This window comes from Corapipo altera, unplaced genomic scaffold, assembly GCF_003945725.1.
Source record: "Corapipo altera isolate COAL_440 unplaced genomic scaffold, ASM394572v1 45, whole genome shotgun sequence".
Classification (NCBI taxonomy): Eukaryota; Metazoa; Chordata; class Aves; order Passeriformes; family Pipridae; genus Corapipo; species Corapipo altera.
The window spans coordinates 6,116,978-6,132,305 of record NW_020884877.1 but is presented as its reverse complement, the minus strand read 5'-3'; the positions used below and the strand labels follow the sequence as shown (position 1 = coordinate 6,132,305).

The window sequence follows — 15,328 nt, the reverse complement described above, 5'->3', positions numbered from 1 at the left end:
CTGAGATGGGTCTCAGCAGGAATCAAGAGCAGTTTGTGTGGGTGCCCAGCTACTCACAGGCAAAATACAAGCAAAATGTAGTCACAGCACCAGCAGGTGCAATTACAGTTTGGCTTTAGTGGGAGCTGAGCCCACTCACGTTGAGGTTGATCTGAGCCTCCCAGAAATGGTCTCACCAGGCAGTCCCTGAGGGAGCAGCCCCACAGAGAGCTGCAGCCAGCCCTGGGCAGTCCCACACATCCAGAGAAGGGTCCCTGTGGCCCTGGGCTGGGTGCCCGCTGGCCCTACACAAAAGCACTGCACAAATAATTTCCTTCTCACTGCTCAGATTCCACAAAAACTGGAGTCCACTGAGGAGCAGAAAGAAAAGGAGCAAACCAGGTGTTCTCTGGTGCCGGGGGGGAGGGGGGTCAGTGGCTTGGCTCAGCTCTAGCTGTGCTGCCCTGGGTTTGGGCATACCTTGTGTGGGAAGGCTGCTGCAAAGAAGCAAAGCACACCTGAGTCAAGGCTGGTGAATCCTGAAGGCAAAGTACACCAACACCAACAAGAATGGACTTCCCAGGATCAGTATGCTCTTAAATGCTTCATTTCTGTCCCTCCAGCACACTCATTTTCCACCCTGGGAGAACCCAGCTTTGAAGCACAGCAGCAACCAATACTTGGTCTCTTTGCTTCATGCAGGAGAAGCAGCAGCACCACTTACCCTCTCCTCTGCACGTGGCACACTAACGCTGCAACTGCACTTTGCTGCCAGCTCCCTTCTCCACCCATCAGCATCATAAATAATCATAGCAGCGCCCACTGTCTGAATCATAAGTTGTATCTCATTTTTAATTGCATTATGTGTAGCTGGTCCACCAGACTCTATCTGAGGAAGCATACAAATAATTCATCTGTATCCTCCATTCTCCCTACACGTGCTTCCAAACAAGCCAGATTAATATTAGCCTTTGTCTGTTAACCTCATCTCCATCCTGTATACCTAGTATCTTATTTTCAGCTGCCATCCAAATTAATGCTTCGCCTGGCATATTCAATCTCCTCCCATATCCTAAACTTGTGGTTAAATACTCTTCAGAGACTGAGATGAACTACAGACATTCAGTGACGTTGGGTCAAAAAACATGCTTCATTTGTCTTACAAAAAATAACACGCTATAGCAAGCAGAAATAGATACAATGCTCTTGGTGGCACATTATGTCATTGAAGCATAGCAATTTTGTGATTCTGCATGCCAGGCTCATGAGATGATTTAGTGAGATGCCACTTAAAACTGACTGACACCTGCAGCCAGAACAGCGCTGAACAGCATTCCTACCACGAGGCCACAGTGACAAGCTGCTTGCACCCAGTGCCATCAGTGCTGTGAACCCACCCAGCTCCAGGAGCATTCCCATGGTGGGAATGCCCTAGTTCCAGGGGCTGTGGCCACAGACTCTCCCATCCCCTGGGGGTTTCTCCCACAACCTCAGTAACCCACGAGTCAGGGATGGAAGCAGTTGCCATGGCCATCGCACCTCCAGCCCTCACTGAAATCTGTGCAAACTTCTGCTGATGGAAACCAACCCCACCCATTACCAAACTGCTCCCTGCCCAAACAGCCCTTCACTACCACTGCAGGGAGGCTGATGGCTCCTCCTGGGGGCTCTCTTCCAGTGCTTGCCCATGCAGAGCCCCACACCCAGCATCCCTCCCCACACACCACATCCCGAAATGCACCTACTCTCCATGCTCACTTCTGGCCTCAAGTATCACATTTGCTTCCCAATCCTACTATATTCATGTTTTCATATATGAACGAGTCTCTGCTGTGCAGCCTATCAGGGAGAAAAGTTCTAACATTGCCAGAAACTCAAACTTGCCTTTGGAATCATTCATTTTTCTTCCAATTCCCAGAGTAGGGTGGTGTGGACTGTGCAGAGCAAACAGCTGTCAAACATAACACTGTCTCCTGCTCATGTGTTGTCTGCCAAGAATTTAATTTCTGCACATTTTCTTGAAATTACTCCACGAATATTCTCTGCAAAAGCAATTTATTCATAAACTGTTTAAAATAATCAAAAACATTCTCATTTAAAATGTGACCTGTTTGACTGGGGGCATGTTCACGCAGTACTCTCTGTTGCAGAGGAACAGCTGGTGAGACAGCACTTGCATCACATTTCTGGCCTGGTCAGTCACATCTTGGTTACTGAACTCACACAGTCCTCAACCTTACTTTAAAAAGGAAACACTTTTTCACGGACTTGCTGTGGAAAGCAAATGCAAGACTGCTCAGCCAGAGTCCGTGCAAAGGCGACCCGACAGGACCGTGCCAGAATATTCTCAAACAGTGCTCATGCTTCACACCTGATAAACACATCCCAGCAGTACTCACCAGCCTCCTGGGGAAACATACAGCCTTGTGCTTGGTGTGACAATCTGGAGACAGTTTTACTGGTACAATATTATGGAAAATATTGTATTTTCATGCCTATCAAGGGAGGGGAGAAGGGCTGACAAGGGAGGGCGTTTGGGTGCCTGCTGTTTGCTCCATTCCCAATTGCACATTCACTGTGCCCAGATGTTTTCATTGTTCACAGTCACCTTTCTCCTGCTAAGCAGTGCACTTCACAAGAAGCAAATCTCAGATTTATCGAATGTGTACGTCATCTACCGCTGCTGTGATATGAGCCAGGGCCACCCCATTCAGCCCCACAGCAAGTGGTGGAGACAAGAAAACACTGCTCCTGTGACCCTTTCACCTTTTTTTTATCTCAAGCTTCATGAGTTAGTCCCTGTGTGAGGCTGCTGCCTATCCCTGTAGGAGTGGGATAGGGGCCAAGGAGGCTATGACCTAATATTTTAGTCTGAACAGATAGATGGAAGAGATGTATTATTATACAGGAACACTCTCTGTGTATGCAATTATCTGATAACAATCTATTTTGGGAGATGAATCTCTGAAGGACGAACAAAACTCTCACCTTGTTTTCACTGGGAAGCTCCATTATCCCTTTAAGAACAGCGAACTAAATGCATGAAAAATGATACAGAAAGTAGCAGAACTCGTGCTGAGCTCAGGAGAGGGAGGGGAAAGGGGTCAAGTCCTGCTGGTCATGCCAGTACATGAAATTTGGTAAAAACTATCCCTGATGATATAAGGCTAATCAGGTCTGTGAACAGCTGGACTAATTCAGCCTCTTCCCATGCCCCACAGCTGGATGCCTTCATGTAGGTACCTACGAAGCAAAATCCATGTGAAACCTTTGACTCATGAGCCCTAGTGCCTGACAGGTAGAGGTCATGCTGCAGCCTTATGCCACAGAGAAGGTGCTGCTGGGGCCTCTCTGAACCACCTGCCCCATCCTTGCTTGGGAAATCTGCAGGAACTTAAAACCCTCGAGGTGGCTGCCCCTCTGCCACGCTTGACCAAGAGTCCAGTTTGGTAGGGACCAGACACGCAGGCACGTGGACATGTATCTCTGATTGCTGGAGGCACTGATGCCCTCAGGAGAGGGGAGCAGGTCCTGGCTCAGCCCTCCTCACACGTGCTGCCTCACACGTGCTGCCTCATCCATGCTCACCACCAGCGGAAGGATTTGGCAGACACTGGTGTTACAGGACAGTCCAAAGACAGAGCCTGGTTGTTCTCCTGAGAGCAACAGGAAATTCAAAGGTGTTTCAGATATGTGTAACCTAATCCGTGCCTGGGAAAGAAAACATCAATCTTATCTTACGAATGAGAGAATGACACAGGGAAAATAAATACTGTAAAGATGTAGGACTCAGCGGCAAAGACAACCCACGTAGATTCACTCCTGTACTCCCTCTGGCAGACACCTCCCCACACCAGTCCCTGAGAGCTTCTCTGATTTCTAGTTGTTAAAGTACACTGTAAACAATTGCAAATACCTGTAACACTTTCCTGACATCTCTTCCAGAGAAGCGAAATAGATAATATTCACATGGGACATCAGGCAAACTGTACCTGCACGGGGCCCAGAGAAGGCTGTTGTTCCATTGCAGGAACCCAGGCATACCATGAAACACCTCCCCAAAAGGCCAGGCAGTCAATCCCCTGTGTGTGTTTGTTGCTGATGCTGGATGTGATTTTGCCACATCTTCTCCTTCAAGGCTGAATTTTTATTATGCCGACTGCCACTTTATCATTCATTTCCACTCCCTTCAAAGGGGCTCAGAGGAAGAAGAGATGAGCTTTTGCTGACAGCCCCTCTCTTGATGCAGGAGGGAGAATGGAGTTGCTTGAGCTGCAGGGTTCTGGATGCCCGCACCAGGAGTGGTCCCAGCTGCTTGGGGCAATCCAGGGTGACTAAAATTCTCTACTCCCTATATTTTGGCACAGAAAGCCATGCAGCATGACCTTGGCACAGGACATGACATGAATGCTAAACATGGCATGAAAAGTGTGTGTGTGCATGCTATGATATTTCCATCCAACCACTTCTAGTTCTGCTTATGCTTGTAGAGTGAGAGCTATGTTGTACCCTCTTTCCATGTGAGCACATAAAAACAGCCCTTCTCTATTTAATTTTATGTTCATTTGTTCATAACATCGGAGAACGCAGGAAGACTAGAAGGTATTTTGCCAGCAGTTCCTGTAGACATCAGGATATCCTTTTAGATTGAGAAAATCAAGTCATTTCTAGGTTTAAATGAAGCACCAAGAGGCAAGCCACCTCTCTGTTCCGAGAGATGCTTTCCAAAGGCTGATCCTTTGCAACTGGTGTTGCTGGGTTAACAGTTTCCATCCTCCCTAACTGTAAATACTGAAGGCCAAGCATTGTTTTTATATAAATACAACCCATGATGAAATTGGGAAGGTAACCCAAGAGAACAAAATGTGAATGTGCACACTTATGCCATTGATCTGGCTTTACGCCTTGCCCGAAACACAAAAGACACTCCCTCAGACCTCAGTGAAGTCTGAATACACTCATAATGGAGAAACAAACAGAGGATTTAGGGCTGGATCTGAATAAGTATGGCAAATTTTACTAAAATGGTATTTAAGGCATCTGAGTTATAACCTTTGCAGTAACACAGTTCCTGTTAGAGCAAGACCTTCTCTCAAGCAACTTACCCACTCTAACCCACCTTTATCCAGGATCACTGTTTACCTTCTATGTTAAATCACTGTAAAAACATGGGTCACAGTTGTTTCATAGCTTTACTCTCTCAGTAATGTGCAACATGAACATAATAGTGTTATTAAGAAGTCAAAAATAACTTAACACAATAGCTATATAAGATTTTCCAATGATCAAACTTTCAGCAATTACTTTTTGTTAAGTTCAGAAAATTAGCATATTTGTTAATCAAATTAATTTAAAAAGTAGCTTTTAAAAATAAAAGCAATGCTTTAAATAAATATAGTCTTTTTTATAACCATAAAATACTTAGTCCTGTTAAAGGTAACACAAATACTAACACTCAAGCACAGTACTTAAATGATTGAAATGAATATTGTGAGCATAAATGAGCTGGACACCGGGAGGGATGAGGATGCATTACTTCGTGACATTCTCTGTCTCCTTTCTACAGTGGCACTAAGAGGCAGCCAAATCTCAGAACTACCCTAAGCATATGACAGGAGTCAGGATATTTGTAACTGCTGCACAAAAACGCTGGTACCCTGTTTTTCCCCAAGCTATTTCTCCACACTACACCTGTAGCAGTTCTTCACTCTGCTTTAAATTTCCAGCCCAGCATGATTCTCAACCACAAAAACATAAGGCCAGATGTTGCTTGCTTCATCCAACTGACTTCAACATCTACGCAGAAGGCGGCAAGCAACGTCTGACCTCTCACACCTCTTGCACTAAAGCTCATGTTTTGTGAAATCTGGAAAACTTTCCTTACAGTACTGGCACCACTGGGTGTTTCAGAATGGTCTGAAGCTCGCTTTCAGAGTTCATGACCACCAAAGGGTGTTCACAGCTCTCCTCATAACTACAGGGCTGACTAGCTATGTTCATTACTACTTAAGTTAATGCCTATCAGTAAAGACTGCAACTGCCCTGCAGATCTACAAGGTGGCAATGTTTTGCTGGAATGAAATAAATCAGCTAGTTCTTACATTAGTATGTGCTATCTGGGTGTACCCTGAAGAGTAGCTTGCTAAAATTCAGCAAAAGATACACCTCAGATCTACTGATAATCTACCTAGCAACTGTGACCATTTGATATCCCATTTACTTGGTTGTAGTTGTTCATTAAAAATCACCTTCAGGGTCTGCAGCAAATCACCAGTTTTATCCTCACAAAAACAGCTGTCAGTGACATTTGTTGAATTCTGTTTGTTTGTTTGAACAGCTTAACAGTAATGTAACCTGTAAGTTAAATGACAAAAAGGCTGGAGAGCAAAATAAAGCCCGGAACTGATACAAGTGCTCTCCATTTGTTTTGATCTTCAGAATGAACAGGTCTATTCAAAGATGACAAAAGAATAAATTAGCAAATGGCTAATGCAATGCATGAAAAGGGCGTCTACAGGATTTGCATGTGCACTCACACACGCACTTGCATACAGACAGCTTGGCTTCATTAGAAATCTCACTACCGGAGCTTAACTTAGATAAATTACTGCATTAAAATACTGACACTGTGAGGATTTTAATACTATCACACCCTGTAGAGGGCACTCCCGTGTGAATTTTTAAATGTTTTAAAAAAATAGTTTAGAGTTATTGAAATCTGTGACAAATGCAACAGCTCTGCCTCCCCTCACAGCCTCCCGTTCTCATCTCCAGTATCCTTCTCCTGTATTGCCTCCAGGCACCGCTTTGACTTGGCATCCGCGTGCCCGCTTCCAGTTTTGCTCAGTCCGCACGACAGGCACGCCAGCTGGATCTGCTTCATGTTCTCCAGGGCTTCGTTCTTGGCGTTCTTCAGGAGATCTCCTTGGCCCTGAGGATGCACAGACAGATATGCAGGAGAGAGTCAGGCACTGCACACATCACTTGGGACCACAGGCGGCAATACTGCTCTCCTTGTCTCTGGAGCATACTGCTCAGTGCCATGGAACAGGTCCCAGCTCCCATCTCAAATCCACTCTGTTCTCCGTGAACAGGACCAAAGCCCCTTCTGCAGCCTGGCACCAGCTCAGTGAGGAAGGCAGTAGCCTGCACACTGGACAGACATCAGACTCCCACCACTTCCAGGTCACCATCCCTTGAGAGGTAATTTGGGCCTGCACTGAAGGAGGCTGTGGGGGAAGGGATTTCCTCTTCCACAGTCAAGAGCAAGGACCTGCAAGGGACAGGGCAGTGATGGTACATGTTACTCCCCTCTCCATGCCACTGCTCTATCCTTGCTCCCTGGCATCAGATCCCACATGGCAATGGTTGTGTGTCCTCAGCCAAGGACCCCCTGCAAGCCATGAGACCCTGGTAACCCAACCCTCCTTGCATCCAGATTTGCTACCCAGCCTTGAGCCCTCCTGTAGCAGAGGCAGGCCAAGCTGCACGCCCATGTGAAACACATCATCCTGTAGTGCTACAGGGAATGCATCTGAACCATTTTGTTTGGGACCTTTGAGCAGGTGAATGGGAATGAGACTTCATGAGCAAAGTGCTGCTTCTGCATTTTCTCAGGGCATATAAAGGTGAGGTGACTAACAGGATGTCAATCCAATTTGCAACAATCAGGAAAAGTATGTTACATTAAATTTGTATTAAGGAGGTGGTGTTCAGAAATGCCAAAATGAATATTTATGCAACATTGATATCTCAAGTGCTGTGAAGCGACAAGATCCTGGTGCTACAGGATACAAACAAATAAAATCCAAGACATGCATCTGGTCATTAAGATTCAGTATCACTAAGAACTTGAGCTCTTCTTCTCCTAATGTCACCCAAAGTACTGTTTAAAGCACAGCACCCACTGCTGCTGGTTATACACATACTCAGAAAGAATACTTCTGTTGACTGAAACGTCACATTCACACCCCTGCAACCCAACCTGATGTCCTGCGGACCACAGGCACTTCCACGGGTCTCAGAGGAGACAACAGATATTATAGCAGGACCTGGGGCTTGCTGGAGGGGCGAGTGATCACTGCCACTCCTTCGGTTTTCAAAACAAATCAGATGTGTTGGATGAGACACAACATGACACCCTCCATCAGTGGGAACATCTCTCCACTCTCCCTTTCCCCAGAGCTAAGAGGAAGGATTTATCCCACACCGATGAGCACAGTTCCCTTTTCGCCAGCGCCTGGCACTGGACTCACAACGTCTGAGTCCCTGCAAACAATGTTCACAACGAACAAACAATGGTGGCTTGCAAGTCTACTGCACTGGTAAACACCACGTGGGAAACCACGTCACCCAGGGACAGCAGCCTGTGCCTGAGAACGTGATTGCCTCATCTCCTGGTGTCATGAATTTGTCCCTGCTGAACGATGCAAATCACTATCCAGATGCTGGGAATACAACTCAGTGTGAGAATAACAAAAAGCCCTGGGACTGTGCGAGTGGTTCTCTGCTACATGGTATGAAGCTCTTCTGAAGAGATTTGTATCTCGGCAGCATGACAGTTAAGGGAATACACAGACAAATAGCTTTGGATCCAGTGAGAAGGCATGGTTTGAAAAAACCAAAACAAGAATAAATTATGCAGCAGATATTTCACATAGCTGTGATCTTGATTTTAGGTCAGAGATTTTACTTATGGTTAAAGACAGTAGGCAGGAATTCAAGAGCCCCACAGCCGCCCCAAGGACCCATCCTGCCCCACTTTGGTCTCCATCCCTCTCTGCAAATGCCACAGGAATAGTGCCAGTGCTGCAGTGACAAGGACAACACTGCCACATAAGCAAAATACATATCACCAATGACATCCTGATGTTATCAAAAAAGGTGTATCTCCTCAATACATCTTCAAACTCTCCAAACTGCACAAATGCAGTTTAAAGTAGGTTGGTTTTAGGATTAAATCCCCCTGACTGCAGTGGGGTGGCTGCTTTTTCCTATCATGCACACAGGACCGAAGACACCAAAGGTTGCACCAACGAGCTGACAAAATCAGTGTGATGATGCTTTGCAGCCTTAACTTCTCCAAGTCAAAACCTGGTGCTACGTATTCATGCCCAAGAACAGAAAAATTCCCTTAGCACAAGAAGCAACTCAAAGTAGTTGAGAACAACTAAGTTAAGAACAACTAAGTCCAAAACCTGGGACAGCCCCTGCAACAGAGAAGTAAAATGATGATGATGAAGGCCCAGTGCCCCTAAAACACTGGTGTACCCTGTTAGTTAGGGTGTCTGGAGAAACACTTCCAGGAGCCCATCCTGTGCTGCAGCATGGCTGGTGTCTCCCTGGGGAGTGGGAGCACTCACCCACACCATGCACAGAGGAGGATTTCCTGTCATGCAACAGCATGAGATAGATACAGCTCCATAGGATGACACAAAAAGCTTCAGCTTAGTCTGTGGCACTTTCTTCACATCTCTTCCTTCTAAGGGTGAGGGCAAAGCATGGAAATCTTTCTCAGGTGGCCCACAAATGGTGTGTTTTACCAGGGACTGAGACACTCATTTAAGGGGAGCTACTTGGGATTTGATACACCGCTTGGAAGGCAACAGCCCGAGTCTGTCCTGCCAAGACTCACATCTGAAGTCCCCAGAAGCCAAGGGACTCCACAACCTATGTGAAAGTGCTGAGTCACCCGCTCTCCCTTATGCATATTCTTATTTCACATTTGAGTAACCAGGCAATTCAGATTACAGATTTTGTGTGAGGCAATGCACAACTTGTCTTCAGGTTTTGGGAAGACAAAGACTCCTCCTGAGCATACTTCCAATATTTTGAAGACATTCTTATTTTACAGTGATCTAAAAACAGAAATGGTCTTATCAAAATAGTGCAGTTCCATTCATGTACAGTTCAATGTCTTAGTCTCCTCGTATTTTTTATTTTTAAACAGTTGGTTCATTTGAGCAAGCTGAAGGAGCAAAAACGATATTGAATCATCTGTCATGAGAAAATTAACGACAAACCAGCCCTCTCTGACAGAGCTGTCATAATTCTAGAGACACCATTAAAAAAAAAAAATCTGTGGGCATGCTCTGTTTGAAAAGCCATCTGTTTGCTTTGAAAAACTGGCTGTGAGCATAATCCACTTAAGAAAAATGTCAGCAAAATTATGTCAACACCTTAACAAACTAAATACTGGATAGAAGCTAGAGTAAACTTTACAAGTATGATTGCATTGAAACAACCTTCAAAAAACACTCCTTGTGATCATCTCTGCACACAGAACCATCCTTCTTGCCCTTACAAACAGAATATCTTACTTCTCAAAGAGAGATTTGACATTCCATCTATGCCTCTATCTCCCTTCTGCTATTGGTATCATCAGCCTTTCTGAAAATAAATAGTTGTGACAAAGTTTAAATGCAGCATTTGGCAAGACAGTGAATTAAGCCAGAAGAGGTTAATCAAGTGTTCTACCTGAAAAACTGATCAAGGGGCCCATTTTCATTTAGGGTTAGGGAACACTAAATGTCAGATTTCATACACCTAACTACAAAGCCTCAGCAGAAATTAACATTACTGTACAAATAATCCATCTTTTCAAGCAACTGTAAGATTATAAGCCTTTACCCTTGACAGGTTAATACTGCTTAGAAAACCTATAATCTGTTGTGCCTTTCCATATTGCTTAGTTTCAGTGACAACCCATGAAAGGCTTTAAGAAGCATAAGTAGCTCTAGACAGACACTGGCAATGACCATAGATGGGACAAATTCCTTATGTTGTTGGTTCAATTGGGGTTTTTTTCTCCAATCAAATACCTAAGTTTTTGAGTCAAGATGGCAGCTCTATATCCAACAGCAATCCACTCCAGGGTTAGGGAAGTGAAAGGTGGGTTGGGATAGGTTAGAGGCACCATTTTGTGTTCAACTTCACAATATTATTTCTTTTATATACATTGCATGTATATTTCTACATAATATCAATATATGAGCATGGTTATGTGCATTAATAATTATTATTTCTATTCCTGTGTTTTCTGGGAAACACCCCACAACATGTAGGTCATGAGGCACTGCTAGTTGTGGGCACCCTGCAGCACTGCAGACCCGGTTATGGCTCAGGCAGGACCCACAGCCCTTGTGTTGGCAGGTGCCCACACCAGCATCAGGGCCTGCAGGAGGACCCTGAAGGCCACCCCTCGGCCCATGCAGAAGTGAACTGTACCGACAGGTTGCCCTACACAAGCACTTTGCTTTACTGCTGGCCAAGAAGAAAATCCCACTTGAGCCAGGGCCAGGGCCTTCCTGGCGTTCAAAACTGGCCATGTTTCCAGAGAGGCTAAAACAGTGGCTGCAAAAGCCATTTTGTAATCTGCTGCTTCCTAAAGCAGACGGTTGCTTATCTCCTGGGCAGACATACTCTCTGACAGCACATTATGGGAGCTTTCCTCTCCAATCCTCAAGGGCTGAGTAAATACAAATAAATAACAGAGGTCTTAACACTCATCCCCCATCACGCTCATGATATTACCGTAATTTTTTACCTTTTTCTCAAAGAATCAAGCTCTTACATTATTATTTAATCACAAAGTAAAATCTCCAGAGGCTGCCAGTGAACACCAGTGGTTGGCTGAAAAAGCCAGACACAGTCACATAAAAGAGCCACAAGCGTTGCGTCACTCCACATTTCAGAGGAAACACGGGTACGGTAACGGTACTGACAGTCTGTGCCAAGGGACTCAGATAGCCAAAATGCTGGAGAGCTGCTGTAATATTGGGATATTCTGTGTGGAGGCACCATTCACTGCAAAGGGTGCATTTTCAAGGTATCATAGTGGGACTTTAATTGTGTTCAGTATTAATAAGAAGGCACATAATTAAATGATCGCACATGGTTTTGAAAATGCAAGCTTGGGGAGGAAATCATTAAAGAAATTATTAGACTGCTATGTTAAACTTGCTACAAAAAGCAGGTATTTTTCTACACCTTCTTCAAAGTTAAATGTGGGAACAATTGATATGAATTTGATTATGATGCATTCACGTTTCAGAACAGCCTACTCAAAAAACATACAGAGCGTTGCTGTATCAAAGCAGACTTTAAAACCCCACCCTTTTCATTATTACTGCATATAGTTTATCAAGAGCTTTGCTTCATTGTCTGTGACAGAGATCACAATGCACATGTTGGCATGAAAAATTACTGTGCTCAAAGATTAGACAGAAAACATATAATCACTTCTTGCACACTGAAAAATAAAGGATTGCAAAAATTAGTTACACCACAGGAAAATCAGGGGCCAAATGTTACTTTCCAATTTATTTTTAAACCTTTGCATAGCAGAAATTAACTTCCTGTGAGGAAAATAAAAAGGCCACAAATATAAAAAGGCCACAAATATAAAAAATGGCACTTAAATGGCATTCCTTGTGCTACTGGTTTATCATTTAAGGTCTGGGTTTTGGGCATCGCTTCCCACTTACCCATTCTGAACCAAATACAGGAGCTTGTTTCTACCTGGCTGAAACCAGCAACAATTTGACACTGAGTAAATCAGGCAATCCGACCGAGTGCTTGCTGGGGCCTGAGTCATCATATTTTGTAGTATCTGCTAGTAATTTCAGACATCAAATTGAGCATCTCATTTTGGTCTATCAGCATGTAACTGACAGCCAGAGACCTTTCCTCCCATTTCTCAAACCAGAGTCTAGCAAAAATTTGCAGGAAGGAAACACAGCTGAGAATCAATTACATCACATCAAGAACAGATTTGAGATATATGAAAAAGAAAATATCCACCTAGGTTTAGTAGGTTGACCCTAGCTGGACTCCACTAAAGCCACTCTCTCACTCCCCTCTACTACTGGACAGAGGAGAGAAAATACAATTAAGGGTTCATGAGTTGAGATAAGGACTGGGAGAGGTCACTTACTGATCACTGTCATGGGCAAAACAGACTCAAAGTGGGGATATTAATTAAATTTATTACAAACAGAATCAGAGCAGGAGAATGCGAAGTACAATAAAACTTAAAAACACCTTCCCCCCACAACTCCCTCCTTCCAAGTTCTACCTCCTCTCCCCCAGCAGTGCAGGGAGACACGGAACGGGGGTTGCAGTCAGTTGTTGTTTCTGCTGCTGCTCAGGGAAAAGAGTCCTTCCCCTGCTCCTGTGGGGTCCCTCCCACAGGAGACAGTCCTTGGTGGACCTCTGCAGCGTCAGTCCATCCCACGGGCAACAGTTCTTCACAAACTGCTGCAACATGGGTCATTTTTCTGCATGGTGCAGTCCTTCAGTCATAGGCTGCTCCAGTGTGGGTCCTCCACAGGGCCACAAGTCCTACTAGGAAAACCTGCTCCAGCGTGGGCTCCTCTCCCCACAGGTCAGCAGGTCCCTGCCAGGAGCCTGCTCCAGCATGGGGTCAGAGCCTCCTTCGGGCATCCACCTGCTCCAGCATGGGCTTCTCCATGGGCTGCAGGTGGGTCTCTGCACCCCAGTGGTCCTCCATGGGCTGCAGGGGCACAGCTGCCCCACCATGGGCTGCACCACAGGCTGCAAGGCCTCAGCTCCGGTGCCTGGAGCACCTCCTGCCCCTCCTTCTGCACTGCCCTTGGTGTCTACATTGCTGTTCACATGTTCTCGCCCTGCTCCTCTCTGGCTACAATTTTCACCTGCACAATAACTTTTATTTCTCCCTCTTAAATATGTTATCACAGAGGCATTACTGTCATTCCTGATGGGCTCGGCCTTGGCCAGTGGCAGTCCATCCTGGAGCCGGCTGGCATTGGCTCTATCAGACACTGGGGAAGCTTCTGGCAGCTTCTCACAGAAGCCACTCCTGTAGCCCCCTGCTACCAAAACCTGGTCACAGAAACCAAATACACCAGGGAAAGGCAGTCACCATTATATGAAGTGCTAAATCTTTGTAAGCAAGAGCAGGAAGGAGTAACTCCTGTGGAATAGACTGTCGTGTGCAGGTTTGAGACCAGATTACATGATAAAAACCAAGATGAACATGAATTTTTAGATGAGAGTTAAAATGGAATCAAAGGTTGTGCCAAGCAACAAGGTCAGAAGCTCTAGGGTTGATCTGCTCAATGCATTGTAGCCAGCAGCTAGGACAACAAGGAAAGCGAGGATGAGGAAGACGACAAAGAGGAGGAAATTGATAGTTAATAGGATCAATCTCCTAGTATTTTTTTTTCTAACCCAGATTATTCCTCACTTCATCCTTTCTCCATTTATTTCTTGTACCAGCCATATGGATGCTGGCTCCAGGCTTTCCTGCCTGTCTCTCATTGCACAGAGGCCTGAGTGGGTTCAGAGAGCAGAAGGAAACTCAGGCTCATCTTCCCATGAAAAGCACCAGGAGCACAGAACCAGCCTTGACTGCACTGTATGTCCCAGCTGTTCTACTGCTTACTCAGGTAATAAAACCCTGTTCGCATCTGATATTTGCACGAATCTTGAAAATGAAACCACATCTGCAGGCAACACTGGAGACCTTGTGGGCACTCCCTGCAAGACACACAGGCCTAAGGTGATATATCCAAGCCAGTAGCCTCCTGACAGCAAGCACCTAACCTAAGGACAACTGCTGGGTTAAGAGCCAAGGGGCAACCATCTCTGTAAATACCATTTACAAAGCACAGTCTCTTTCCCAGTGCAGTCAGCTGTAAGAGTGAGAGAACACCTCCAGCATTATTTCAGGTGGCTGGGAAAATTCACATGGCAACTCCAGAGCAACCTGGCCCTGTATAAAAGCATAAAAGTCTCTCAGCAGTTCAAGCAAAAGCTAGCAGGGGTCTGGATTATGGTCCTTCCACAGAGCCCATTCAGCTGTAGCTTGCCCTGAGCACCCAGCAGGTTCCAGTGTAGCAGCCCAGTCTTCTCTGAGGTACAGATCTCTGCACGTGTTCAGATACCACAGCAAAGGGACAAAGAAGAAGTCAATAAAAATTGATAAATACATTTTAATAAATAGAATAAATAAATAATGAGTGAAGTAAAGCAGAAATCAGAATGGTCCTAACCTTGTACTACCCTGTTAACACACCCAATGGATCTGTGACTGAGAGGGATACTCTGACCCAGGGATGGAGCCTGATGCTAAAAGAGTAAATGTGGTATGTTAAGAACAATATCCGCATCACCTGAAAACCAGTTTATCTGATTTTAACTACTTACATTTAAACTCCCAAACTATACCGTTCTGACCATCGTTCGATGTTAAGCTGTCCTATGCAAACCCAAAACTTTTAAACTGATTTCATTTGCCATTTGGGTCTCACCCCAAAGGTCTGCATTGGAGAGGATGACTTAAAGGGATTTGCAGAGGTGTTCTGCA

At 45.2% G+C, this 15,328-nt stretch overlaps 1 protein-coding gene across 1 annotated transcript in view; it reads right to left on the bottom strand.

Annotated features, from left to right (window-relative positions):
• Positions 1 to 4,974: 4,974 nt before the first annotated feature.
• PLCL1 (phospholipase C like 1 (inactive)) overlaps positions 4,975 to 15,328 on the bottom strand; it is a 195,708-nt gene continuing 185,354 nt past the window's right edge. The window contains exon 6 of the mRNA XM_027636654.1: positions 4,975 to 6,910. Coding sequence (XP_027492455.1) covers positions 6,728 to 6,910 — 183 coding nt within the window. The 3' untranslated portion in view covers positions 4,975 to 6,727. The remainder of the gene's footprint in view (positions 6,911 to 15,328) is intronic.